The 27,920-nt window shown below is 39.2% G+C and overlaps 1 protein-coding gene across 1 annotated transcript in view; it reads right to left on the bottom strand.

Annotated features, from left to right (window-relative positions):
* PON2 (paraoxonase 2) overlaps window positions 1-26,825 on the bottom strand; it is a 29,931-nt gene extending 3,106 nt beyond the window's left edge. Inside the window, exons 1-6 of the mRNA XM_001095459.5 lie at window positions 26,663-26,825; window positions 16,461-16,531; window positions 8,031-8,086; window positions 4,073-4,238; window positions 3,415-3,541; window positions 1,647-1,847 (exon numbers count right to left, since the gene is read on the bottom strand). Of these exons, the coding sequence (XP_001095459.1) occupies window positions 1,647-1,847; window positions 3,415-3,541; window positions 4,073-4,238; window positions 8,031-8,086; window positions 16,461-16,531; window positions 26,663-26,799 (758 nt within the window). The 5' untranslated portion in view covers window positions 26,800-26,825. The remainder of the gene's footprint in view (window positions 1-1,646; window positions 1,848-3,414; window positions 3,542-4,072; window positions 4,239-8,030; window positions 8,087-16,460; window positions 16,532-26,662) is intronic.
* Window positions 26,826-27,920: the final 1,095 nt, after the last annotated feature.

Genomic DNA, 27,920 nt, shown 5'->3' with positions numbered 1-27,920 from the left:
AAAAATCCAAGTAGACAGAAAACAGATTGGAAGAAAGTCTCATATGCTAGTCAGAGAAGATAAGAACCTAAACTAGGCAGGTCTCAAAGGGAAAGGAGTTTGGGGGTAGAGGAAGGAGGCACAGGTAGAACCAACAGGACCTGCCTACAGGCTGGATAGGAATAGTGAAAGAGGAGTAAAAGCTGAATCCCCCTTTTCATTATTGTTATTTTTTTGTTAGATTGGGTGACTGGAAAGTTTGACTCTCATAATGGAAATATAAGAGTGAAAAACAGACTTGGCTGCAGAGGTTGGATCAGGTCAGTTAGAGACAATTTAAATTAAATGATTCCACATTCTTTTTCTATAGTCAACAAGAAAGGAGGAGAAACTGGATCACAAAAATAAGGGCATTTAGTTGTCAAGGGGTGCCAAATTTATTTTATGTTGTATTTGTAGTAGTTTAAATTTTTCAGTGTGCTGAGGCAGTAGATAAGAAAGCTAATAAAGAATTTAATATCTTCTCTTATAGGTTGTGGTTGCGCATATAAATATAATGAGATAATTTTGGAGGACAATTTGGCAATATCTATTAAAGTTAACATTTAAAAGAATCACACTCTTTGAGAAAATCGTTCTATTTCTAGGGGTCTGTTCTACAGAAAATTAGCTCATAGAACCATTTAGCCAGTGCCTTCAGTGGGATTTGAACCCAAGCCTGTATGAGTCAAAAATCTGCGAGTTTAACCATTATGTTTTAATACTCTCTTAGGGCTGGGTGCGGTGGCTTATGCCTGTAATCCCAGCACTTTGGGAGGCTGAGGTTGGCAGATCACCTGAGGTCGGAGGTTCGAGACTAGGAGACTAGCCTGACCAACATGGAGAAATCCCATCTCTATTAAAAATACAAAATTATCCAGGCATGGTGGCGCATGCCTGTAATCCCAGCTACTCGGGAGGCTGAGGCAGGAGGATCACTTGAACCCAGGAGGCAGAGGTTGCGGTGAGCTGAGATCACGCTATTGCACTCCAGCCTGGGCAATGGAGTGAGACTCCATCTCCAAAAAAAGAAAACCCTATCTTAGGGACTTTTCCTTTAAAAAAAAAATACCTGTTTAAACTTCCATGGTACATAAGAAGTATACAACTTTTTATGTAGAACTCCCCACCCCCATACACATATCCATCAATAGAGAATTGGTTAAATTAGTTTAAGATCATCCTTATAATGGAATAATATATATATAATGGAATATATAGCCAACAAAAATAATAACACATTTATTTGAAAGGAAATACCTGATACTTCAATATGTATGCATCAGTATGATCACACTTTAAAATTTATATTTATAAAATTAAATTTGACAATGATGTATTCCAAACTTTATATATTATATGTAAATACACATATATTATTGTATTATATAGTATACTTAAATATATGGTATTATATTTGCATATAAATAATGTGACTAAGTATGTATTATATGTAAATATATATACAAAATATACATAATTATATATATAGTGTATCTACATATTATATGTATAATACACCATAAATGTCAAGAAAACTATTTTCACATTGACAAAGAAAGCAAGGTAAAGAATTTGGCCAGCACCACAACTGAAGAAAAATGAAGATATTCTATAAGGGGCCGTACTTATTATCAGGTGAAATATTGATTCCATTTGCTGAATCAAATCCTTCTGCTACCACTTTAACTTCATTGGGACTGTAGTAAACAACATTTGCCCAGTGTAAGTTCAAGTATGTTTCTAAATACTTTAAGAAAGGATCAGAGAAGTAGTGGTCATTTGTGGCATAGAAATGTGCCGGTCCAACAGCTGTGATGTCATTCACACTGAAAAAGAAAAATAGCATGTGAGAGGAAATAAAAGGCCTGTTAGTCTCCATATTAAATATTAAATACTCATATGATTTACACAACATGTGCTTTAAATTTTTGGTAAGAGGAAAAGATGAGCTGAAATCACATGAATATATTCATATACAATATACTATAATATTGTTGCCAGAGAACCATTTTGTATGGTACCAGGTAATCTGAACACAGGTCATTTAGCAATTATGGCAGGATTACTATAAAAGAAGAGGGAACTTAGTGCCATCAAGGCATGTTTTTTGACAGCAAGAAATGTAGAGTTTAACAATTACATGTAAGGACAGAGCTGTCCACAGTACAGAGCTGGAGACAGCCTGATTGGCTGATGAGCTGGTTAGGCAGTCAGTAACCTTTACCTAGCTTCCATTCACTCAGTTCCTGGATTTTTCTAATTTCCCTTGCTTAGTTATTAGTCAAACTAAGGTTGACTGTTCAATTTCTACCTGCCTCACAAAGCTGACATGCCGAGAATGAATAGGCACTCAATAAACACCTGCAGAGAGATGGATGATGAAATTGCCATAGTACAATGCTTCAGGTGAGAGATTTATATGCTAAAAACAATTTCATTTTTAAGACCAGTTAGGTGAGGGTTTTATTAAATTTAAATTCCAATTACTCTATGCAAAAATTTCTGAAAGAGCTGCTTTATTCTTTGCTAAATGAAAAATACAGAGCTATGGGGAAGGTAGGTCTCCTTTTTCTAAAAGAGCACCATAATGCTTGGATGGTATGTATGCTCCTATTTTTTTTTATCAAGTGCATTTTTGGAAGGAATGATTGGAAGTTACATGCTTATGCCCTAGATAGGCATAGATAGGCCCTAGATAGGCAATATTTTTAATTTCATTAGAAATTAGAAATTTTTAATTTCATTAGAAATTTAAAATATTCATCGAGTTTAAAGTAAAAGAAGCCGTAGGCTAATATACACTGAACCGGGAGTAGGGGTACACATGATTCTCTTTTAGCCACATTTTCAACCAGCTTTATGTTCTTGAAGTGTAATGACCCACTCTCAACTTGAGTGGCCCTAATTCTGTGGGATTACTAACATGCAACCACCGCTAACCCTATGAAAGCAATTGGTATAAAGTCCCATGCAAAGCATACAAACCCAATAAAAAAGAGGCCACTCTTCCTTGGCAAGACACTCATCTGCGTGATAAGTCATCTAAGATGGAGGGTGACAGCAGGAAAAAATGTTAGGGTTTGCCTTCTACCCTCAAGAGGGGCCTGAAGAGTATCACCCTGTAGTCAGGCACTTCATCCTTTCTCAAAGGAGTCAGCATAGAACAGTGAACAATATAATGAGTGACATCAACTTTCATATGCCAGACTCGCCCTGGTTTATAAGGAAACTATATACACACACATATATAAAGAAAGAAATATAAGCTCTTTAGCTCTTACATATTAGCTAATATATACACTGGCACTTATAAAAGATGGCAGGACAACCCACCATGGGGATTGTTTGAAAATGCTGGGGATAAATTAGAGAAGGAACAAAATGAGAAAATACCTTGGAAGAAGCTCATGTTTGACTGTTTTCAGATGCAACAGAGAATTTTCTGCTTCTTCAAATTTAAAAATTTCCACTGTATTCTTGAATTCTGGGTGGTTTACAACAAAGAGATAAACTGTGTCATCTAAAGAATTGAAAGAACAGAGTTAATTTACAAGACATAACCACGGGACCTCTGGGCAGACACTGACATTTAAATACCACAGGCAAGGAAAGGTTGAATGTATAAGCTGTTGGACGACCTAACAGATCATTCTCTGTCTTTCCTATTGCTGTCTGTCTGGTGTTATTTCTGATCATTGGTTCCCTGACCTTTAAGAAAGTGTTTCCTACTCCATATACAAAATTCATGCATAATCTGTTTCTAGTTTAATTCAAAAATACAGTTCTTTTTTAAATGCAATGATCATAGATATATGAAAAGATTATGACATATAAACATTCTTTCAGATGTTACCTGTTAGAAATTTCAAAATGTAGCATAACTTACTGCCAGCTGAAGAGGCAAATGAACAACTTCTTTGCAATGAAGAATACAGAAATCATTCATGAGTTAATTGTTCTTCTCTTCCTATAAATATGATTCGAATCTATTTTCACAGTCATTTGTGAACTATCACACATTACTGAACATTGGTAGCTCATTGGCTCTTACCGTTGTCTATGAAAGTGCTGATGCCATGTGGATTGAATGAGGCCAAATCAAACCCACGGCTGATTCTTAATTCCCGTGCCCTCGGTTTTTCTTCTTTTAGATCCATCATTAGTATTCCTCCAGGCTTATCTGGTGCAAAGCTGTGGAGTCCTGGGAATTTTAGACCCTTTCCAAAACAGTGAAAAATGTTAAATACAAAAGCTTAAGTAATTTTATGGACTAACATGGGAACTGTACATGAAGGATAAATAGAGATTGTGGTTAAAGTAGTGGCATAAAGCCACAAAAACTCAAAAAACAGAGAAAAGATAATAGAAAAAATAATAACAGGGAGGTGGAACACTGAAAGCCTGAAAATAACTGATTTTGTTTAGTTGATACAGAAAATCAGGGATTTATTCTCTTCATAGGGTAATCAGAAGGTTGGTGGACTAGGTGATTCCAGGGAGAGCTGAGGGTGGAGAAAAGTGGTATCTACACACTGACTGTGGAAAGTTTGTTCACTGCTAGATCCCAGTGCCTGGAACAGTGCCTGGCATATAGCCCATCCTTCTCCCACTCATTCAAAATGTCACCTTTATCGTGTGCTGGATCTCTGACATTTACACATTGGTCTGTTTAGGGACTCTCTGTTTTCTTCTTTTAATGTCTCATGTCTATTCCTGTGCCAATATAACACTTTTTAAATTACTACAGCTTTAGGTCAGGCATGGTGGCTCATGCCTATAATCCCAGCACTTTGGGAGGCTGACATGGGAGGACTGCTTGAGGCCAGGAGTTAGAGACCAGCCTGGGCAACATAGCAAGACCCTGTCTCTACAAAAAAAAAAAAAAAATTAGCTAAGTGTTGGGGTGAGCACTTGTAATCCCAGCTACTCAGGAGGCTGAGGTAGAAGGACTTCTCGAGCACAGGATTTTAGGAGTTCAGGCTGCAGTGAGCTATGATTGCACTGCTGCACACCAGCCTGGGCAACTGAGCCAGTCCCTACTGTCTCTAATGACAGTTTTGTCTTTTTTCTTTTCTATCCCACATTCTTTTTCTCGTTTTACTGAATTACTAAGAACTCTAGTAGATTACTGATGGTTATGGTATTGTTGGGTATTTTCTTCCTGTCCTGAACATTAATGCAAATGCAGCTAATGCTTCACCATCAAGAATGATGTTTGCTGTAGTTTTGTGGGAATTTTCCTTCTCTTTCTAGTTTGCTTGGAACTTTAGGAATGAGTATTGAATTTTATTAAATGCTTTTTTGGTACTCACTACGATGATCTAGGTCTTTTCTCTTTTAAATCAGTTAATAAATTACCTATCAGTCTATCTAAAATGGTGATTCATCATTACATTCTTAAGGTAAAGCCTTCTTGGTGATGTTAAATTTTATGTGAATGCACTACCTTATTCAGTTTACTAATACAATGCAGTCATATTTACACATAATTAGGGACACAATAAAAAAGTCTCACTTTCTGTATAAAATTGGACATAAGAGGAAATCTCTCCAATTAAAAAAGATTATCTACAATTGTATACTTTCATGGAGGGCAGGCCTGGTAAGTAGAACAAACTGGAATTATGCTATTGTTACATGGCAGTGCCACTTCAGTTCTTAATAATCTCTATTCTTTATGAATGTCCCCAAAACAAGAGCATGATTTCCATGCAAAGGAAGCACTATCAGATGGTGATAACTAGTCATGGTTATGTTAGCACTCCTTATTATTTAAGTATTTTTTCTCTTTTTAAAAATTTATTTTTAATTGTGATAAAATACATGTAACATTCATCACTTTCACCATTTTTAAGTGTACATACAGTTCAGTGGTGTTAAGTACACTCATATTGTTTACATTTTTTATATTTTATTCTATGTCATCCAATTCTTCATGAAGTATGACATTAGTTTGAGGTGACCCACAACCCATAACTGTAAAATACGTTGGGTTAGACGAGCTAAAATGCTGGGAAGAAGAATGAACAACCTCCACAATGTAGGACCTCTTCACTTAGAAGAGAGTACACTCTGGGTTTTATTTAGAGACAATGCCAAGTAAATGAAAAACAGCAGCAACCTGGGAATGTTTCTAAATTTTAAAAAAAGTGAAATAACCAAAGGAGGATAACAGAAAAAAAGCAGAAAAATTCTATTGAAGTGGCTATAAGATCTTTGTAACTATAATACTCCCCCAAGCTAAAATGGCTGTAGATTTATGTGCTTGGAGACCTCATCCCTCCTACTTCAGATTTATTACTAAGGGGGCCAGAGAGAAATCTTGAAATAGGTGAATTCTAGATTATAAAACTCTCCAAGAACACATCCTTGCAAAACAACAACAAAAAACACAAATAAACTAACAAATTAAAAAATCAGTGCAACTGCCTTCTATTTTATTCAGAATTTTTGCATCTTTACTTATGAATATTTGGGACCAGTGGTCCCAGTGTTTTTTCCTAAGCCTATATACACATGTGCAAGCATGTGCTCCTAAACAGACCCAGAGTCCTACTATAAATATCACTTTATTCATTCTGTGTGGGCAATTAAATGAAATCTTCCTTTTAAAATCTTATTTTAAAAATTAAATATATATATTGGTGTTTCTGCTAAAGCCCACAGTACTTCTTTATTCCCTCAGTGGTAATAACCAGCTGCTCACAGTCTTTCATATAAAAACCATCAGGAACCTGAAGAGTGTTCTAATTCTCATTCTACTCCAAGCTGAGTTCTCTCACCTTTCTCATAAGTCTAACAACTATTTTATTAGTGTGGTGACTCCCTTCTAAGTATCTCCCAGTTTTTCACATCCCTCTTGAGTCTCAGAGCCTGAAAATAATGGATGTTGAGAGGAAGTAGAATAATTACAGTCAGGCTTCAGAGTTGGTTACTTCTTCCTCCAGAAAAACTGGACCTGTGAAGATGCCAAGAACTCCTATGTCTGCCCAAGCCAGGGAGGTAGGTGGTCAGAACCTCCTCATCTGTCCCCCTATCTGGATTCCCAATTAGAATGGATATTGTTACAAGCTAGTTTCAACAATATTCACAGCAATATTCACAAGCCAATTGTTTTTAAAGTCTTTCTATTGTATACCCAGAAAGGATATTGTTTTTCAGCTTACAAGAATCAAGGCAAAGTGAAGGGTGTAAATAAACTTAGTGACTTTCCACTTATGATTGACTGTTCAGGGGAAAAAAAGAAAGAAAGCAAAAGGGCAAGGTTGGTATAATATTTGAAAATAAATAATAATGGCAAGAATATTTGCTTCAAGTTGAATATGTAATAGAAAGATGAGTAGATGCTGTATTTAAAATAGTATAATGTTAGTATTGAGTATCCACAGTAAGACCTCAAATATCCCTTTTAATAACGCACATTTAAAACACAGATTGCGCTGGGCATGGTGGCTCACTCCTGTAATGCCAGCACTTTGGGAGGCTGAGGAGGGTGGATCACCTGAGGTCAGGTGTTGGAGACCAGCCTGGCCAACATGGCGAAACCCTACCTCTACTAAAAATACAAAAATTAGCCGGGCATGGTGGCAGGTGCCTGTAATCCCAGCTACTCGGGAGGCTGAGGCAAAAGAACTGCTTGAACCCGGGAGGCAGAGGTTGCATTGAGCCGAGATCGTGCCACTGCACTCCAGCCTGGGCAACCAGAACAAGACTCTGTCTCAAAAAATAAAAAAATTTAAAAAAGGAAAAAGAAAACAAAACACAGATTGCGTTGGAATATTTTAGTGCAATGCAGTGGGGAAATAAAGAACACTATCTCAGTGGGCAAAGAGTCTTCATCTCTACATTTAGAAAAGCTGGAGGAAGTTTTCCAAGATCCTGTTTGACCTCTCTTTTCTTCAGAATGCATCTTGGAAAATGAATTTTAAAAGCAAGTTACTGTTCTGCAGCCCTCATCAAATCCCCTTGTATCTCCTCTGCTGAATTTGGGGAAGGAAGAAGACACTCACCGCACTAAAGAAAGCCAGACCACTGGGAAGTATGTCAATATCTTCAGAGCCAGCTTCTGTAGGTTTAAGGAACAGATAAATGTCATGTTCAAGTTCTGTTATTTGTTACATAGAGCACAACTGGGACTTTGTTTACTTTATCAGAGTGACTGTATCTTTAGGGATGGTTCTGATGTTTTTTCCAAGGAACCATTCTTTTTAATAAATGTCAGTTTAAACCCCTTCCTGAAGTGAACTTCTGACTTTAAATGTTAGATATTTTATGTTTACTCAAATCAAAGTCAAGTTATCACCACATTTCCAGCTATAATACAGAAAAAGTTGACATCTGTACACTCTTATGATAAACATCCAGATGTCCGTATAAAAGTAATTGACATCAGGGGAATATTACTTTCTGAAGGAAGGGCTCATAGGCATTTAACCATGCAAATATCCTTGTCCTCTTCTTTGCTCATTCAATCTGAAGCAAACAGACATCTTTCTCATTAACAGAGGTAAAACACCTGGGATTATATATTCCTTCTTTTAAAAACAGTGCCTACTTGTTCTCATAAGCAAAGAAAGCTTTTCTATTTAATCTTTAAATTTAGGCTTTACAGAAAAAACTAGCAGAAGAAAATTAATGAAAAATACCATGCACCTAAGCCAGTTGAAGCTTCTCACTACTGTCTCTGAGGCAGGCTACAATTACTATTGATTGTTTATTGATTGTCTGCAGTACACTCCACACAGCACAGCAAATAATTAGACGTAAGACTTTCCCAGCAGTCTCACTGTATAAATTCTACAGACAGATAACAGACCCAAACACAAGAAAAGAAGAATAAAAATGGCCTAGATTAAGCCAAACCATGACACACTCTTTGAGTCTACAAAATCCAATCTTCCTCTTTCAGACTTCTCCATAGGATTTCTTCAAGATTATTTCTAGGTTGTCAAAACCAAACAGCATCTATCTATCCAGCCATTTTGGTCTTGCTTCATGAGTTTGCATTTAGCCAGTTGCCTCCAGTGTTGCTTGCTCCATCGTAGTGCAGAAAAGCAAAACAAAATAAAAATGCCAAGAACTTCACATTGTAAAGATGACCCATCTGCCTGCTCCTCACAAAGAAGATACATAGAAATAAGCTTAAGCATGGCATAGTGGAGGGGTTCTCAATCTGGGGTCTGTGGATCCCTTTTGGGCTTCAAAGCATCTGTGAACCCTCTGAAATTCTATGCAACGCAAAATGTCTCATGTATGCACACACGAGAATGTTTCTGTTAAAAGGGTTCCTGATTTTCATCAGATTCAAAAAAGAGACTGTGATTCCCCTAAAAAGGTTCAGAACGACTAGACTCCAGTTCCACAGTGGTTGTCCACCGATAATAAGAATCAGGGGAACACTACACTACATACACATGTATACACAGCACATACGCATGTACACACACACACACATGCACACGCACACGCACACACACAGAGAATTCTAGTCCAGGTTTTGCTTTTCAGTCCTATTTAGTAGAAGCTCAATTAATTAAAATTTGTTTTTCCTGAAAATTATTTTTAAAAATTTAATTTCCATGTATACAATGCTTACACACATGGAAAAAGAAAGGATATATAGAAAAAAATGACTATGCTTCTTTGGGTGATAGGATTATGAATTATTTTTATTTTTCTTTATCCTTTGTTTAAAGTTTTCTACAAAATTTTATATTTTTTTAATAATTAAGGAAAGAGAAATCTTTTTTTAAAAGAAATACATTTACTTCAACCATATTGTAACTTCTGTTTAACTCCATTGTCTAATTCCAATGGAAAAAAATGTCTCCATCTGTAGCCTGCTTTGGAATATTTTCCAGATCTGCTCCCCTGTCATCATTTCTATAGCCACTACTGCAGGAACATTTTATCACTGCATATCCCCAATTTTTTGTGATTACGTCAAGAGCAGTCAATGCTAGAGAAATTTTTGCTCCTCTAATTTAATGATAATAACTATCATACTTAGGTACACCAAGTACCAGGCTCCATGTAAATACCCTGCATACAATATCTCATATGATTTCATAATACTAAGAGCCAGTATGATTATCTTTTGTTTTAGAGTAAGACTATGGAGGCTTTGGAAAAGTTAAGCAATTGCTCAAGGTCACAAACTGGGAAGCTGGAACTCAAAGCCTTTGGTCTGACTTAAAAGCAAACAAAATATTCAAGCTAGAATTTACTGAATTTCCTCTGTCAGAAACATCCCCTGATTCCTCTGTAAAGCCACTTCCTCGTAAATTCAATTGTGTCAATTCCATATGTTGTCTTTTTCCCCTAAAGTTTTGCTTCCATGCCTCTCACCAACATCTGTACCAATGAATATCCTGCACTTTTCTTTAAAACCTCTTTCAAAACCTTTTCTTTCTTTTTCGTATTTCAACTTATTTTATTTCAAAACACACTTAATAAATCTTTACTTTTTTATTCTAGTGATATACATTAATTTCAACATTGCATTCCAGTTGATATTTATGTAAATATGTAAAAACTTAATGTGGACTGATTTGGCACTGTTTGTCACTCTTATTGTGTGCTTGACTCTCTCCCTCCCCTTCATTGGTTCTCTCTCTTTAAACTTTTTATTATGGGAAATAGACACAAATAGAGAGAATGGTGTGGTGAACTCTTATATACCCAGTACCCACCTTCAACAGTTATTAGCTCTTGGCCAGTCTTGTTTCCCTTGCAGTCTTACCACTTATCCTCATCCTGTGTTATTTTAAAGCAAATCCCAGGCATTGCATTATCCCTAACTATATTTATACAAACCACAATATCATTATTACACCTAAAAATTCACAATAATTCCTCAATATCATCAGAAATCTAGTTAGTGTTCAAATAGCCAATCACTTTTAAAAGGTGTAGCTTTAAAAAATTTACAGTTTGTTTAATTCAGAGTCCAGGTAAGGTCCCACACATTTCAATTGATGAATGTGTCTCTTATTTCTTTTAATCTACACCATGTCAGTCCGTTATTGCCTGTGGGCAGGGGACTTAGCTCCCTGGGTGCACTGAGAGCTTTTGGTAGCCAACACTCAGGGAAGCTGGGGGGATGAGGGAAGGGCATCCACTGCATCCACTGCTTAGGGGAATTAGGGGGAGAAATTCCAGGCACAAGGAACAGCATGAGCAAAAACCCACGAATGGCACAGCGCAGCACGCCAAACCCTTTCTTTAGAAAGTCTCCTAGCTTATCACATTTAGTTTCAGTATCTTATTACTTTAGCAATTATCTGTGTCAGAGGTGGCCAAGTGTTCACCAGCATCCATGTTCCCCTTCTTCCTTTTTAGCCTTTTTAGCAATAGGCACGTAGCAACATAGCTATAGATAACATATCCCACCCTTTCTGGCTGACAGATGTGGCCATATGTCTAAGTTTTGGTCAATAGGATGTGAGAATACAATATATATGCAACTACTGGGTAGAAAAAAAATCTATATAAATTTTATTTCTACCCCTTCCTGCTGGGAAATGGCAACAAGCAGAGTTCTAGTCTTAGACGAAGATAGCAGTGTTGCTTCATCAGCATTTGCCCCTGAATGACCACATGGAACACAGTCACCCAACTACCCTAGGCCATTCGCTTACCTTAAGACTGACGGGAGAAAAATAAAAATAAACTTATCTATTTTCTAAGCCACTATAATTTTGTAACAGCAACTCATCCTTTACTATACCCAATAGAGTATCCTATATGTAATGTAATGTATTATTTTCTACTTTTCTGGTTCACTCATCAAGTATATATATTAACCACCCTGGGAAAAGACACTATATTGGAAAGTGAATTTGCAAAAGTTGCTTAACCTCCTTGAGCCTCAGGTCCTTATCTGTTAGAAAAAGAAAAGACGTATCTATATCTCACAGTGGTTTTTTGTTTTGTTTTGCTTTGTTTTCCTTTTCTCCCATCAGTAGACTGTAAAGTACTTGATTATAAGGGTTACAGACTTTAATGCTTTTTCCCCCCCAATCTCCCAAGCAGCAGTTATTGTAAAGGTCTTGATTGCCAAGTGCATAAAATTGTTAGTTATCTTGAGAAAGACAGTCCATTCAAATTTTGAAGGCCAGACATTTAGAAAATAAGATTTTTAAACTTTTAAGCCTCAAATAAACTAGCTCTTGACATTTTAATTTTTAATATGCAGGTGTTAATCTGGCAGATCTTGGGTGTATAAAAGCTTAGTTTCTGTCTGTAAGATACACTGGGAAGGAATTTTTAAAAAGGACTAAATAGTGAACTTACTTTCTGCCCCACAGAAGGCACACATCCTGTATGATATGTAGTCAATAACTATGATTTATTAAAACAGACACAATATGATACGATATATATAAAGCACCCAAAAGCTGCACATAGTTCACTTCCAGTGATGGTGACTGAAGCACTGTAGTGTGTGCATACGTATGTGTGTGTTGACGGGAATCAAGGGCAAGGGGGAAGGTGGGTTCTCCTCTTAGAGGGATGAGTTGGCCTCAAGTGCATAGCTACTACTGTTTTCAAAACAGAAAATAAGAAACAGCCCTTCTCTATCATAAAAAGTTGCTTTTGCCTGTATAGAAACGTGTGTCCAGCACATTGTTATTCCTTACTGTCAAAGACTTGTGAATAAGTAACTGTTGTTAAAGATATATAACCACAAGTTATTATTAACCATTATGCATCACTAACATAGCGTTTGACAAATGTTCATATGGTGTGTGCTAACCACAGGGCAAAAGCAAAAAAGCAAAAAAAAAAAAAAAAAAAAAAAGGCACAATTCTAATTAGATCTAAAAATGTATCCCAAATGTGCTTCTAATCACTCATCCTCTCCGCTCTGTTGCCTTCTGAAGTGCCTCAGAGGCATTTAACACTTCACAAGAGGGGCCATAGGTGACATATTTCCTCATTCTTTCCAATTCCAGACAGCAGCTCACACACATCACAACATAAAGGTCACAAACATAGACAGATGCCTGTTCAGAATACAAATGTTGCTGGGCTTGTTTTTCTCTGAGGAGTGCTCCATCCCAGTGAGTTGTAAGAAGAATGCACTTGGCAGTCTGTCATGTAACATGGCTGGTTGTGCCCTATTGTCTACTCTGAGACTTGTATTCACAGAAGGTGGGCTTCCCAGGGCCAAGGGCTGTTTAATAATGTGACAATTATTAACTCAGCAGCAAAAGTAACCTAAGAGATCACTGGCCCAACCTCCCACCCTTGCCCAACATCTTTTACTAATGCCATCTGGCTTTTGCTGAGTGACCAGTTCTGAGAGGTCTCCTCCTGATTGCAGCTGGAAGGCAAGATGAAGCTGCTAAGTTACTTGGGACTCTTGAACTGTCTGCAGGATCCACCACAGATGTTGTCAATCTGCTATCTGTTATGAGTTTGCCTCCTCCCACTAAGTGTTTGGGCAATTGAAAGAAAGAAGGGAAATTCCAGGACAGCCAGCCAGTCTAGGGGATGGGAGGTGGAACCGGGGAAACACAAAAGTATCAATGAAAAAAAGGAGAAAGAACACATAGGAAACAGATGCCTAAGGAATGAGAGGCAGAGCAACCTGAGGAAGCTGATTTAAAAGAAGAAAACAAGGGAGGCAAGCAAGGGATTTGTAGAGAAACTCTGAAGGCTGCACTGTCAAGTGATGGTTTATTTTTACTAAAAGAGTGCTGAGAACCCCGTCTGTAGTGAATGTGGTTACAACTATGAGGTACCGAGTTTATTACTGTTGCCAACTTGAGAGCAATTTAGCAATGACTGTCAAAAGTTTAAACACATATCCTAAGGGAACAACAATCCCATTGTTAAGGATGTACTCTACAGATAAACAAATGCAATAGCAATGATGTTCACTGATCTGTTCATAGTTGCAAAAAACTTTAACAACCCAAATGTACATTAAAAAGGGACTGGTTAAATAAATGATGGAATGTGAAAATATTAAAAAGAACAAAGTAACTATATATGCTGATGTGGAAAGCTGCTCACACTGTTTTAGGAATGAAGCAGGTTGTGAAATATTTACACTAAAATTCTGTTTGTGAAAAAAAGTCAATATATTTGTTTGCATATGGACTGAAACTATCAGGAAAGATAAAAAGCTAGTTTTGAAATATTATACATAATTTGACCCCATTTATATTTTTAAAAATTATGTAAAGGAGTATTCATAAAAAGACAGAAAAAGATGGAAGGACACTCAAAACTTGTTTAACAATGTTACCTATTCCAAGAGGAGAACATTGCCATGTAACCTGAGTTTTAATTTCTAAAGAATAAAACAAAATATTAAATTGTCTCTCCTACCTCTAGAGACGGATGTTGTTATAAACGACTAGAAGGGACCCAATGACAGTCTAGTTGTTTCCACACTGTGGCTCTCAGAGTAAGATTATAAATAAATGGTTCCAGGCTTTTTAAAGTCTAAAACCTTCAGTCTAATCACAAACTCATCATTATAGGTAACAAATACAAAAGCCAATTTTGCCTAAGGTCACACTGTGGCAGAATAGAACTAGAAACTAGATATTTTGACTTCTAATTCTTTTTGTTTCTAATCATACCATGAACCATATCTAAGGAAAGCCAATATTGGCTGGGCTCAGTGCCTCATGCTTGTAATCCCAGCACTTTGGGAGACCAAGTTGGGAGGATTGCTTGAGGCCAGGAGTTCAAGACCAGCCTGGACAACATAGCAAGACTCTGTCTCTACAAAAATAAAAAACTAGCCATGAGTGGTGGCATGTGCCTGTAGTCTCAGCTACCCAGGAGGATGAGGCGGGAGGATTGCTTGAGCCCAGGAGGTGAGGGCTGCAGTGAGCCAACATTGCACTACTGCATTCCGGCCTAGGTGACAGAGTGAGGCCACCTATCAAAAAAAAAGAAAATTTTAAAAAAAGGAAAGCCAATATTTACTGTTCATTGATAATTTAACAACAGTTACTATGAGTCTATTATGTACTAGGGACATGTACTTAGTAGATGACAAAGGGTAAAAGACAGCAAGACACGGACTCTACCTTGGAGAAAAACTGCAAACACGCCAGAGAGACCCTCAGTGCTGGAGAAGAATCTGGACAGATCCCTCCTTATCTATAGCAAAACTAGGGCTTGCTCTTAGGAGCCCCTCCTCAAGGACTCAGGCTCCACAATACATCCTACATAAAGTCAAGGGAAGAGGGAGACTCTCGTCCTCTGCAGTGACAGCTTAGAAGATAAAATAAACAGAAGTTTTTATAATACATATTGTGACGTGCCGGTACATTAGTCCGTTCTCACGCTGCTAATAAAGACATACCTGAGACTGGGTAATTTACAAAGGAAACAGGTTTAATTGACTCACAGTTCTGTGTGGCTGGGGAGGCCTCAGGAAACTTACAATCCTGGTGGAAGGTGAAGAAAACACACCCTTCTTCATATGGCAGCAGCAAGGAGAAGTGCCGAGCAAAAGGAGGGAAAAGCCGCTTATAAAACCATCCGATCTCGCAGGGCGCGGTAGCTCAAGCCTGTAATCCCAGCACTTTGAGAGGCCGAGACGGGTGGATCACGAGGTCAGAAGATCCAGACCATCCTGGCTAACACGGTGAAACCCCGTCTCTACTAAAAAATACAAAAAACTAGCCAGGCGAGGTGGCGGGCGCCTGTAGTCCCAGCTACTCGGGAGGCTGAGGCAGGAGAATGGCGTAAACCCAGGAGGCCGAGCTTGCAGTGAGCTGAGATCGCGCCACTGCATTCCAGCCTGGGCGACAGAGTGAGACTCCGTCTCAAAAAATAAATAAATAAATAAATAAATAAATAAACAAACAAACAAACCCATCAGATCTCATGATAACTCACTCACTACCATGAGAACAGCAGCACAGGGTAACCACCTCGTGATTCAATGACCTCTCCACTGGGTCCCTCCCACGACACATGGGGATTATGGGAACTGCAGTTCAAGATGAGATTTGGGTGGCGACACAACCAAACCATATTGGTCAGTTACATGTTAGCCATAAGATAAGATCCTAGTTACAGAGTAGTGAGCAGAGTAAATGCTGTCACTGCCTACATAAAGCTTCCTTCACTAGCTGATCACGAGGCTCACAGAACACAGACTGCAGCGGCCATACCTGACAAACAATACAGACTTGACAAAAATAGTTCAGAGAAGTCACAAAACAAGCAAGAAATCAAATGCTAAACATAGAATTACACACAAAAAAAGAATAATTTACAGTGACGGTAGAAAAGAAGAATAGAGGGTGCATGAGATCAAGAGGTTGACCAAAGAGGTTTTTGTTGATCCAATGTGATTTATCCACTGGAAAACAGTAATTTCATGCTAAAATACCATTAATGAGTGTTTTAATGTTAATGGCCAAAAAATGCAATGTTCCCAACAAGCATTTTCACATACATACCAATTCCTTTAATCAGGTGGCAGTTTGGAAGGTCTACAGATTCTACTTCTCTCGAGGCTTTAAGTCGATTTCTGTTACAAAAAATATATATATATTTGTTTATGTATTCCCTGCTTTGTTTTAGAAAGAGTTTAAAGAGGCTTGCAGCAATACATAAAACACAGCGTTTTAAGTCTAAAGCAGATGAAAGAGAAAATAGAAAAACAAGGGTAGGAACATAAAACTGCACCAGAAATGAAGTTAAAACAAAAAGGCCTATTGCAAAGTTCTATATACTGATACGGGTTTTTTTTTTTAATTTTAAAGCCAATAACTCAACCAATAAACCTTATAATGCAAGTTCCTATCCAAATGTAAACACAGCACCAGCTCACATTTCTCACAGTGTTGGTGTTGTGGGAAAAGAGTTCCAGATGTAGAACCAGAAGCCCTGTCTTCCTTCTGAAGAGTCAAACAATGAAAAATGACTCCAAGCCTCACACAGAGACTGCAAAGAAGCCAAGAGAAAATGGCATTGCTCAGAGCCTGACACACCAAAGACATCCCACAAATAGTTAACTAACAAAAAAGAGAAGGTAGCATCCCTATCACAGTATTTTTTTAAATAAGAATTTGTTTATCTTATTTCAATAGCTTTTGGGGGTACAAGGGGTTTTTGGTTACGTGGATGAGTGATATAGCAGTGAATTCTGAGATTTTAGTGTACCCATCCATGACAGCATTTACTGGAGTAGGAAGGATGGAGAACACCAACTAGTTTTGTAACTACTTTAGCACAAGTGTTGTATATCCAGAAAAGTAAAAGGAGGAAATAATAAGAGAATGTTGAACTCTAATAGGGTATCTTCCCCCTCCCTCTCCACTCTAAAGGGCCGGGAAGCAGTTTGGGGCAACACCTGTGGGATCTTTGGTTTTGAACGCCACATACTATTGGCTTTCCCTTCTCCTCTCACATTTTTTCACCTTCTCTGTTCTCTAGAGCCATAAATAATAAAAATAGCACCTTAGAGAAACTTCACATTTTTCAGTGGTTCCCACATACCATACATTTAAGAGACAAAATAGCTATTTGCCGTGTGTTCTTCTCCTGTGCATATCCCTGACAGTTTCTGAGGTCTAGACACTGGGGAAGGCTTCTAGAGTATGGCGCAGGCTACCGGTTTCTTCTAAATAACCCAGAACTACTCATAGTTTGTACCGACTACACATTTTGGCAATTCATATCATACACAAAGTTTCTAATTAAAATGTTAATCAGTATGTATTTGAAATCATGTAACTTAAATAATATTAAATCTTTCGAAACAATATAGCAATAAGGCAAAAAGTATAAATAAATCAATATTTAAATATAATAAAAATATGATGCATTAAATGTATTAAATAATACAAATTTTTAAATAAAGCATTAAAAAATACAATAAATCTCACTCCTACGTGTCACAGAAGTGATTCAAGAGAGGAAAAATAAACTAGAAAACCAAATACTACATGTTCTTACTTTAACTGGGAGCTAAACAATGGTGCACATGGACATAAAGATGATGATGGTAGACACTGGGGACTACTAGAAGAGGAAGGGAGGGGAGTGGACAAGGGCTGAAAAACTATAGGGTACTATGCTCACTACCTGGGTGATGGCATCATGTTCCCCAAACCTCAGCATCACACAATATACCCATGTAAAACCTGCACATGTACCCCTTGAATCTAAAAAAAAAAAAATCGAAATTATAAAACAAAGAGAGAGAAAAAAAAAAGTTTATGTAGCCTAATGTGGTAGTAATCTTAATTGTGATGATGACGATGACACTCGTGATAATCATGGGTAGTCAAAGGAAATAAATAACAAAACACGTATAATTTACCGCTGTTCTAAGTGATTTACCTCCATGCATTCATTTAATTCTTCAAACAACCCTATAAATTCATTTAATTCTTCAAACAACCCTATAAATTAGGTAGCATTATTCCAGTTTTAAAGATGAAAAAACTGAATCAGACAAAACAATTTTCCCAAGGCTCAACTTAGCCAGAAGTGCTGGAAGCAGGGGAGTTTTTGCTTTAAACTACTCTGTACTTTTCTCAGAAAGAAGTAAAAGGATCTGTGTTCTTGTCTTAGCAGTGAAATTGCCATGACCCTTGGCAGGTCAGTTAATCTCTATAGGTGTCAGTCTTCTTTATGGATAAAATAAGCATGAGTCTAAAACACCTCCAAGATTCTACTAATGTTATATGACTCCAGAAACAGATGCAGCTACAAAGCAATAGGTTATAACTGCTGTTTGTACACTAAGTTTTAGTATCAAGCATTGGTTTGGATGTCAATTTTACACAACTTACTACTATGCCTATTTGACTATACAAAAATAGGAATAACGATGTTTACCATCTACCTTTTTCAAAGATAATCTCTTTGGATTAAATACAATCTGTTCAAAGTAACACATTCCGATGTGATTGGAAAGTTTAATATGAGCTTCCGGTTTCAGAGTCAATTTAGGTTTGCATAAATAATTGATGCTAAATAGGGCAATCTTTTTCAACTAGTTTTCTTGTACAATATCATGTTTTGATATGCAGCCTACCTGCTATTAACATGGAAGAGTTACGTGAGGGTTGTGCATAACTTCCACTTAACTGATTTTTTTCTTGGCTTTCCTTTTCGATAAAAGAAAATGGGGGTTTTGCCTCTATCCTTCCTGGACCATTAAGACTTCCAAATTTCTTCAGTTGGAAACTGCCAGACGTTTTCCCTGGCAGAACAATCAGTTCCCTGCTTGTTAGTGGACTTCTGTTTTCTGGGTGGCAGACCGTAGTGGCTGACAAAATTCACGCCATTCCCACCCCGCTTTCTTTCTCCCTTGCTGCTTCCATTGTAGTGGTGGGCAAAGCAAATATTTGCTTTCCCAGACTCCCCTGTATTGAGATGTAATCATATGACCCAGGTTTTGGGGAAAGATACTGTGTTCTGGATACAAAGGAGAGTCATGAGAAGACAGCTAGCTGGCATCACTCTGTCTCCTTTCTTCATGATTTAAACACACATGTAGTGCTTGAGACTGCAGTAGCCATTCTGCATCCTTGAGAAAGATACAGCTATAAAGTCAATAGGGAGAGATCAAATAATGAAAATATATGAAGAACCCAGTTCCTTGATATAATCACTGGCTCAACGAGCAAGCTCTATACTGGGTCACCTACAGAGGTGTTTGTCACGTGAGGAAAATAAATCCCTCTTCGAATGAACTACCATTAATCTGATGTATGTTACTTGTGGCTGGAAGCAAGCCTCACTGGCATCAGATTTAAGAAGTTTGTGTATTTAAGAAATACACATATTTCTCTCAATATAGAGAAAGCTATACAAACCTTTTCGGATTAGATTAATAAGCCTAAAAGTATTCATGTAGAAAAGCACGACATAAATGGTATAAACACATATAAGTGATGATATGAGAGGAGGAACACTCTACTTCGGCCAGAGCCTATTTATTCCCTAACACTTTTATGTCTATAACATGCTTATGACTGTGCTAGGTCAGAGATGCATGGCTATTGCCATTCTGCTGTCAGGCAGGCATCACTAATCAATAGCCGCACTCTCCATTTAACCCAGAGCCAGCCTCAGACACACTGTTTTGCAACCACAGGGAGTCTGTTAAAACTGACACTCAAAAGGAAAGCTATTTGCCTTCTCTATTTTAGGTTCCTTTTGTTTTTCTTTCTTTTCTTCTTCATTACAGTTATTTATTAATTATTTCTTCATCACAAACCTATGGTAGGTAAAATACAGGAAACAGTATCTGCTGGCTTCCTTCATTGGTGTCACAATCATTCCCCAAGTGACCCCTATGGAGTCCAGTGACCAAGGAATCCATGAGTAGAATTCAGGGATCCATGAACTTGGATGGGGGAAAAATACATCTTTATTTAAACCTCTAATTCAAATTGAGTATTTCCTTTGATGATGAGTGTACACAACAAACCACAATACTATTAGTAGTATTTGTGATTCTGTCACTAATAGAAATTACAGATACTTTTCTATCGCATTTCAGTTGTAGATAGCTCAAAGTGCTATTTACATTCATAGCTACTTCAAAATATCTGTTAGACATTTACCTACCTCTAGATCCATTTAAGGGTTTAATTAAAAAAGCATATTATATTATAGATTTTAAAATAGTTTGGTAGCAGTACTTAAGTATAATTGGTTTCCTTTGTAATTGTACATATTTTATTTTACTCATTTAAAAACATGATGCTGAGAAGGAATGAAGGCTTCAATAGACTGCCAAAAGGATGTATGGCACAAAGGTTTAAGGAATTTAGCTTGAATTTCATTGTCTTCATAGATGACATTTATTGAGCTGACTGTGTGCCTGGCATTGTTTTAAGCATTCTCATAGTCTCACTGTGGAGTAGGTAGTTCCCCATCCTACAGATTAGAACACCAGGGCACAGAAAAGTGAAATAATCAGTCCAAGTTTTCAGGTAAATAGTAGAGCTATGAATGAACTCAGGCTACCTGTTCACAAAGCATGAACTCTTAACTAACAGTCATTAGCATGAAATCAATCTCAGTTTCTTTCATTCAGGAAACAGCAGTACCCTTCCAGAGGAGAATGAGACCAGGGGCTGCTAGCTATTATCTGGTCTCACGGCAGGTAGCAGTAAGGGTGCACCATGCTATGGTGCCAATATGCCCCTGAGCAAAGTGGGAACACAGTGTTACTATCAGGAGTTTCTTTGTGCCATACTTCTCTGGTTTTGAATTTACACACAACTGCTGGGGCTTTATCTCCTATGTGCAAGTGATATAGAAGCCAAGGCTTTATCTTTTATGTATAGCCTTGTAAAAACCCTTTGGAATTCACCCCTTGAACTCTGGCAATACTTGCATTAAGTTACTAGGAATTTGTGCTTAGGCCTGTAAACCTAGGGAAAATTTGCTCCACTGGCAGAGAAGCTAGAAGACTGTGGGGAGCTGGGGCCAACTTATTTGGAATCAGGAGACCTGGCTGAGGGGACAGGTTCAGCACTAATCATTCATTAATTATATTATTGAATAATTATATTATTCTGTTGAACTAACTACTTAACCTCTCTAACCTCAGTATTTACAGTTATAATGTAGAGGGGAAGATATCTATGAAGACTGGATGAAGGCATAAAAGTAAAAGAGCTTTCTGTCCAAATGTCAGTAAATGTATATTTTGGTTTAATATAAAGAAATTTGGCAGGGCTCAGTAGCTCACACCCATAATCCCAGTGCTTTGGAAAGTTGAGGCGGGAGGATCACTTGCAGCTAGAAGTTTGAGATCAGCCTGGGCAACTCAGCAAGAACCCTGTCTCTACAAAAAAAATGTATTTTTTGTTTTTTTGAGACAGAGTCTCGCTCTGTCGCCAGGCTGGAGTGCAATGGCTCACTGCAACTTCCACCTCCCGGGTTCAAGCGATTTTCCCGCCTCAGCCTCCTGAGTAGCTGGGATTACAGGCATGCGCCACCATGCCCAGCTAATTTTGTATTTTTAGTAGAGATGGGGTTTCACCATGTTGGTCAGGCTGGTCTTGAACTCCCAACCTCAGGTGATCCGCCCACCTCAGCCTCCCAAAGTGCTGGGATTACGGTAATGAGCCACCGTGCTACCATGCCCAGCCGTGTTTTTTTAAATAGCCAGGTGTGGTGGTGCATGCCTATAGTCCTCACTGCTTAGGAGGCTGAGGTGGGAGGATCACTTGAGCCCAGGTGTTCCAGGTTACAATGAGCTATGATTGTGCTGCTGCATTCCAGCCTGGGAGAGAGAGCAAGATCCTGCCTTGAAGAAAAAAAAAAAAAAAAATTAAAGATAGATTAAAAAAAGAATAAAGTTAGCCGGGCGCGGTGGCTCACGCCTGTAATCCCAGCACTTTGGGAGGCCGAGGCGGGCGGATCACAAGGTCAGGAGATCGAGACCACGGTGAAACCCCGTCTCTACTAAAAATACAAAAAATTAGCCGGGCGCGGTTGTGGGCGCCTGTAGTCCCAGCTACTCGGGAGGCTGAGGCAGGAGAATGGCGTGAACCCGGGAGGCGGAGCTTGCAGTGAGCCGAGATCGCGCCACTGCACTCCAGCCTGGGCGACAGAGCGAGACTCTGTCTCAAAAAAAAAAAAAAAAAAAAAAAAAAAAGAATAAAGAAGTGTTTACACTTTTGACACACTGACCAGCACACAAGAGTCACCTAATAAACGATTTAAAGGATGGTGGTTTAAAAGAAAAAAAAAAAAGACTGCTGCTTCAGAAGTAGAAACAGACCACATAGCTTCTTGTGGGAATTGTCATAAAAGGTGCCAGGCAGCAAGCAGAACATTCACATGGGTACTCTGGGGGTTCCTGCCCACGCTTAGGTCTCTGATGCACTCAAGCCTCATGATTCATCCACAGCTGCGTACCTTGACACCAGGAACTGGCCTGGGAATATTTGTATACTATTATTTTCTCCTTTATTGCTCAACTAGGGAGGGGTGGAAAATGAGGGTGTGGAATCCCAGTTACAGTTTAGAAGAAGAAAGACAGCTTTGATGACATTTATCCCTCTAGGACATCCTTATACTAAAAATTGAAGTGGGCAACCTGGGGAGAGAAATAACTGTCTGTCTGGGGAGAGAAATTGCCAAAGCACCATCTCTAAATATTGAATAATCAAACAGTAGGTATCAGATTAAAGCAAAAAATCAAACATAAAGCCTCTGTCTCTTCAACTTCCTCTGAAGAGCCTTTCCTTATGAGGAAGTGGGAACTTGCTTTTTTTTTTTTTCTTTTTTTTTGAGGGAGTCTTGCTCTGTTGTCCAGGCTGGAGTGCAGTGGCTCAATCTTGGCTCACTGCAACCTCTACCTCTGGGGTTCAAGCAATTCTCCTGACTCAGCCTCCCAAGTAGCTGGGATTACAGGCATGCACCACCACACCTGGCTAATTTTTGTATTTTTATTAGAGGCAGGTTTCACCATGTTGGCGAGGCTGGTTTTGAACTCCTGACCTCTAGTGATCTGCCCGCCTCAGCCTCCCAAAGTGTGGGATTACAGGCATGAGCCACCGTGTCCGGCTGAACATGCTCCTTTTTAAAACAAACTCTAAAGGTCACCAAATTCTGTAAACAGAAGGCACTCTACCATATGATAAAATACAGGGTACCCAGTTAAATTTTAATTTGAGATAAACAATGAATGATATTTCGGTATAATTATGTCCCAAATTCCACGCTTATGCTAAAAGTATGGTAAGTATTTCATACTTATACTTTAAAAAAAATTATCTATCTGAAATTCAAAGTTAACTGGGTAACCTACATTTTTCTTTGCTAAATCCACCCACCCAACATTCTCACGTCAGCCCATTTGGGGCTTCACATATCCAATAAAGTTATCACTTTATAAAGTCACTGCCCAATAAAGTGTATCACAGTCACATAAAGAAAAGTTGCATCAAATTGTAAAGTAGGCCGAGGGTGGTGGCTGATGCATATAATCCTATCACTTTGGGAGGCCGAGGCAGGAGCATCACTTGAGGCCAGGAGTTTGAGATTAGCCTGGGCAACAAAGTGAGACCCTGTCTCTGCGAGAAATAAAAGTAATAGCTGGGCATGGTAGCACGCATCTGTAGTCCCAGCTACTCAGGAGGTTAAGGAGGGAGGGCTGCTTGTGCCTAGGAATTTGAGGCTGTAGTAAGCTTTGATGTACCACTGTACTCTGGCTTGGGCAGCACAGCAAGGCCTTGTCTCAAAATAAAAAACAAAGAAAAACAAAAACCAACCAAACAAAAACCTGTAAATAAACTATCCGGTGCATCTGTCAATAAGTTTTATTTACTTTTTCATTTTTTTTTTTTTTTAGATTTGCAGCTATAACTTTAAAACCTTAAGATTAGTGAGAAGGGGAAAAATGTGACTGTTGAGAAAACTTCCAACTTGCAGAAAAACTGGTGGCTTACACATTAGTGACAACATAATAAGCTTGTAAATTTTGGTGGTCTTGTCTTTCAAACGGAGAGCAGGACAGATCATATACAAAGTCATCCAACTCATGAATGTTCTGTAGAGCACAATGGGCACTACCTAACATGAAAATTAAGGTCAACATGTCCATTTCCTACCCATGAGCATTCTTTCCTCAACTCTCACTGCCATCTCAGCCACCACACTCTTCCTCTTTGCATTGCTTTATCAGTAGATGAAACTACAACCATGGGACAGTAGAGCTGTGGCACAAACTCTGGCAGTACTTTTGACTTCTCCCTCATCCCTGGGGTTCCAGAATTTGGGTCCCTGTTATCGTCTACTGACCTACTGCAATACCTTAACCAGCTTCCCCCTGTCCGCTCTCTATTCTAGTAGTTCTCAACCTTGACTGCTCATTAGAACTATTAGGAGTGTTTTTAAAAATACAAAATACCACTGCTACTGTCAGCCACTGTTCTTACATTATGTACTTTCTTATTTACCTGTGAACCCTGAAGACACCTTGCCAAACAGTACATTATTCCATATCACATTTTAGTTATAATGAAAAATCTCTGGTAGGTAGACACCATAGTTTATAAATTACCAACTCAAATTTTGTTTATTTATTTATTTATTTTGTAGAGATGGGATCTTGCTATGCTGCCCAGGCCTGTCGCTAACTCCTGGGCTCAAGCAGTCCTCCAGCTTAGGCCTCTAACAGTGCTGGGATTGCACGTGTGGCTGTAGATTCTGATCCAGATCAGCTGAATCAGAATCTTTGGTGGTGCCACCCAGACACCGTCCCTCCAAGAGATTCTAATTTACAGAGAACCATTGCTCTATTCCAATCCCCCCTTCCAGGTTTATCTCTATACAACACAACTAGTTATATTAAGTTCTTGTTGAAAAGCAAAACCCACCAATATTTCCCTTTTGAAGGACTACTGGGCCTATCAAAGTGGGGCCCCATTTTTCAACTTATATTTAATGGCCTCAAAACCTATCCTTCCCACCACCCTACTATTCTCATCTCCTGACTTTATGCTCCCTTCAAACTGGCCCATTTGCTAGTCTTCCAACTTCCCACCTTAGTCCCTTTGCTCCTGCTGCACTATGCATTTGGCATGGGCCCCTTCATGCCTGTATGTGTTGCACCCACCCTTCACGGTCAGGTCGAATGTCTCTTCCTCCTGGAACTCCACCTTCAGGGGATGTAATCTTTCCTCTTTAAGCCTATGGGGTTCGTTTGTGCCTGTCCTTAGGACATCCTAATTTATACATTTACTGTATTTTATTTCTCTCTTCCCCTGTATTAAACTCCATAAGGGTCGTAGTCTACTACAGGAGCCTAAGAGAGAGTATCACACATACCAGGCGCTCAGTATTTCTGGAACTCTTTTGCATGAGGCCTATAAAATTTTGGTTGAGGCAGGGCAGGACAGCTCACACCTGTAATCGCAGCACTGTAGGAGGCCTAGGCCAGAGTATTGCTTGAGCTCAAGAGTTAGGGAACAGCCTGGGCAATATAGCAAGACCCCATCTGTACAAAAAATAAAATAAAACAAATAAAAAATAAACTTTGAGTTGGCAATTTATAAACTATGATGTCTACCTACCAGAGATTTTTCATTAAAACTAAAATGCGAGATGGAATAGTGTCTGCACTGTCTGGCATTCTGGCTTCAGGCTCCCCTTGTAAATAAATAAAAGTAAGAACAGTAGCTGAATATTTCAAGTGTCTTTGATCTACAGCTGAAGTGTTTCTCAAACTATGCAGAAATGGGTGGAGAACAACTTTATTAAAGACGGGGCTCGTTTGGGCAACAAGGAGAAGCAGCACCAATGACCTGAAATAAATCTTCATAATTAAAGTTTCAATGCATGAGTAGTCGTTTTGTTTTCAGGTTTGGCCCTTGAGTAATTGTAAAGCATTCTCTTGTCAGCCTAAGCAGAAGGGAACTTTATTAGCAGCAAGGGCTTATCAACTTTCAAGAAAGTGTCGCGATTCACTCCAAACTTTGCTAGTTTTTTCACTAGAAGAGGAGAGTCGGGGTGATGGGGTTCAAGTAGCTGGGGAAGGGACGGCAATCAAAAATTCTCCAACCCCGGCCGCAGGGCCGGTCCCGCAGGAATCCCTCCCCCAGCCTGCGCCCTCCCCGCACCACGCGGCCACCCCCAGCCTGGGGACCGGCGAGGAGGGGCGCGCGGGAGTCCCACCTACCTGAGTGCCAGGAGCCTCTCGCCCAGGAGCGCCAGCGCGATCCCCAGCAAGCCCACAGCCACCAGCCGCCCCATGGCGCGGAAGCCGGGCGCGCTGCCTCGCTCGGGCCTGGCCGGCAGCTCCGTGGGCGGTGCCATCTTCCCGGCTCGACAGTGCCGGCCGCGCTCCGCCCCGTCCTCCGCCTAGGTCGAGTCCCTGCGCCGGGGCCGCGGAGGCTCCGCCCTGGGCCTGGCGCTGGTCTTTGTCCTCACAAACTTATTTTCCCAGATACCTTCGGGACGGCCCTGACACGCCTTACTTTAGGCTCCTGACGTGAAACTTTGAATTCCTTCACCTCCTTTTTCAAACAACTCACCCGAAACCCTCTAGGAGCCCGCATACCTTTCTCGTTTCCCTAGTCTTCAAACACATTTCTCACTCGCTGTTCCAGTGAGAAACTTACAGAGAAAGCTGCTTTTGGGGGCGGGGGACGGTGGCCAAGGGAGGGAAAGTAATGGGATGCGTCGTGTAAATATTTCACTTTGGAATCACTACTTTTTATAACAGGACGTAGTTGCAAAGAAAGAAAAATCCTGTGTCTCGTAATACTTTTTTTTTTTTTAAACATGGTGTCGCTGTGTTTTAGGCTGGAGTGCATTGGCGTAAGCACAGCTCACTGCAGTCTAGATCTCCCGGACTCAAGGGACCCACCAGCCTCGGCCTCCTGAGTAGCTGGTACCGCAGGCACGCACCATTACACCTAGCTAAGTGTGTGTAAGGTGTGTGTGTGTGGTGTGTGTGTGTGTGTGTGTGTGTGTGTGTGTGTGTGTAGACCGAGTCTTGCTGTGTTGCCCAGGTTGGTCTCAAACTCCTGGACTCAAGCCATCCTCCTGCCTCAGCCTCCCAAAGTACTAGAATTACAGGTATGAGCCACCATGCCCAGTCTCTATTAATACTTCTAGACTACAGACTTAAGGACTTAGACACATCTTTTTCATCCAAACTCAACTTAATGGGAAGAAGTGTAGTTTTTTTCTTTTCCTTTTTCACTCTGACAACTGTAACATGAAGGAATAATTTAAAATACAATTTTGAAAGAATAAAATGAAACTTACCCATCAAGATTGATACCATTACAATATATTAGTACATCTGAAATAAGTTTCTAATGCTTTTTAGTATTTAATTGCCACCCTACAATATGTAGGCAGAAATGGTCACACTTGACAATTTTTAACAATTATCAGTTTTATAAAGAACCAGTGAATAAAAGTAGATG

The sequence above is a fragment of the Macaca mulatta genome, chromosome 3, assembly GCF_049350105.2.
Source record: "Macaca mulatta isolate MMU2019108-1 chromosome 3, T2T-MMU8v2.0, whole genome shotgun sequence".
In the NCBI taxonomy this organism is placed as follows: Eukaryota; Metazoa; Chordata; class Mammalia; order Primates; family Cercopithecidae; genus Macaca; species Macaca mulatta.
The sequence above is the reverse complement of the archived record's forward strand: the minus strand, read 5'-3'. Positions and strand labels throughout refer to the sequence as shown.